General features: G+C 50.1%; 2 protein-coding genes across 2 annotated transcripts; both read right to left on the bottom strand.

Annotated features, from left to right (window-relative positions):
• Positions 1–34: 34 nt before the first annotated feature.
• PPTG_21509 (hypothetical protein) lies at positions 35–296 on the bottom strand (the record flags this gene model as incomplete). The annotated part of the gene is made up of 2 exons (XM_008898308.1): positions 35–232; positions 288–296. The coding sequence occupies 2 exons, from the start codon at positions 294–296 to the stop codon at positions 35–37; spliced, it is 207 nt and encodes a 68-aa protein (XP_008896556.1).
• A 19-nt stretch (positions 297–315) lies between these two features.
• Positions 316–642, bottom strand: PPTG_03791 (hypothetical protein; the record flags this gene model as incomplete). The annotated part of the gene is made up of 1 exon (XM_008897559.1): positions 316–642. One exon carries the CDS (start codon positions 640–642, stop codon positions 316–318), a length of 327 nt encoding a protein of 108 aa, XP_008895807.1.
• Between the last annotated feature and the right edge of the window lie 1000 nt (positions 643–1642).

The raw sequence follows: 1642 nt of genomic DNA, 5'->3' as shown, positions 1-1642 counted from the left end.
CAAAGCAATGGACAGTGATAGCTCGACAAGAGCCTCAGTGCTTGACTTTTTCTTCGTTTTGCTCGGCTGGAGGGGGGGGGGTCGATAGCTCACTTTCAGAGCTTCCTGAACGGGACCGTCGTAAGCCCTCCATTGCGCTCTGAACTACTTCTGCCGAAGCCGACTCACGGCGTTCAGCCTCTCTTTTCTCCTTTCCTGTCTTATCAGCCTTGGCTTGTGCGTGCTCATTATACTGTAGATAAAAAGCATAAGCAAAACTTGTCTCACTAGTATCAACTAAAACTTACCAGAGTCATGCAGTCTGTCAGTAGTTGCTCACGCTCCTCGTAGTCTTCGGCAGAACCCGACGCTCTCAACGAGTCGTGCTCGTCGCGGCGATATACCTCCAGGAGCGTATTGAAGCGGCGACGGCAAGCAAGCCTTGTCGTCGGCGGCACACGATGTGAGCGCTACCTTGAGTCCTGTGGCGACGCTTGTCCACGCGGCTAGCGTCTCACCATGGATAGCCGCCCAGGGTCTGTGCTTGAGGGCTTCTTTGAGCAACATGATGTCACTCGACGGTACGAAACGGAAGGCCTTCTTGCGCTTACTAATGCTGGGACTTCTGGCTGGGTTGGGGGTGTTGCAGTCTGCATTAGCCATGTCAGCGCTAAGTAGCCTCGGCCACTCGTTTCTTTGTCATTTGTGGTCACCGTGAGAAGTAAGCTAACATACATTTCTCCAGCAAAAAAGACGATGACTAGCCTGCCCTAACCTCATTCGCCTTCAGTGTACCTTTTCACTGTTTTGAAACATTTGCACAAGGTTTCTAATAGCTGTTTTCGTCGGCAACGGCAAATCTATTTTTGCCGTTGCCGACGTAAAGTATATTTTTATTCTGAATTTTTGTTTTTTTTATGTGAGGGCCCTCCAGCCGGGAGGGCCCTCCTTAGTTTTCCCCACGAGCTCCTTGTTTAAGCAGACAGAGCTAACGTGTCCGATTGCTGCCTTTCTAACCAAGCGACGTGTCTGGCGTTTCGATAGGGCGGGCTTCCTGCCTGCTGGGCGGTGGCGTGGCTTGAGGGCGCCCTTCAGTGCAAGTTGTACACTGCCTCTAGTGCGCTTGACTGTCTTGGCAATAGCACGTGCGCTGAGCCATCTTCCCTATCTCCTAGAGTCTGGACGCAGTCAGTGGTGATCCTCGCCCCACCCATTTTGAAAATGACATTGCACGAGCAAGAAGCTCACCCCGCCAGCGCTACCGTCCATCCAGGGCACTGGTGGTCGGGAGCAATTCAGCGTAATGAGGTAATCATTTCGCTTCACTTCACTTTATCTTTATATACTGACTGGTGGTTGTGAATTGTGTCCGACCTTATAATGCGGTTTTTTGTATGGGAGCCTCCCTTCGTAGCTCGAATTCCACAAACCTCTCATCGTAACTATGTTAGAATATGTCGTTTGCAATGCATATCTAAACAACACGTGCAAAGTCGCAGTACAACAAACATTAGAGACAAAGTACGGGTAGGCGTAATATTTTGTCCAGGAGTGTAATGATGGAAAAAAAAATAGAGCTTCCCCGTGCTCCCATCCTTCGTGATTACAAGCAAACGCTAAGTCGCATAAAATTTGAGCTGTTCCATTCATGCGCGGCGTTGTC

The sequence above is a fragment of the Phytophthora parasitica genome (genome assembly GCF_000247585.1).
Source record: "Phytophthora parasitica INRA-310 unplaced genomic scaffold supercont2.6, whole genome shotgun sequence".
NCBI lineage: Eukaryota > Oomycota > Peronosporomycetes > Peronosporales > Peronosporaceae > Phytophthora > Phytophthora nicotianae.
The sequence above is the reverse complement of the archived record's forward strand: the minus strand, read 5'-3'. Positions and strand labels throughout refer to the sequence as shown.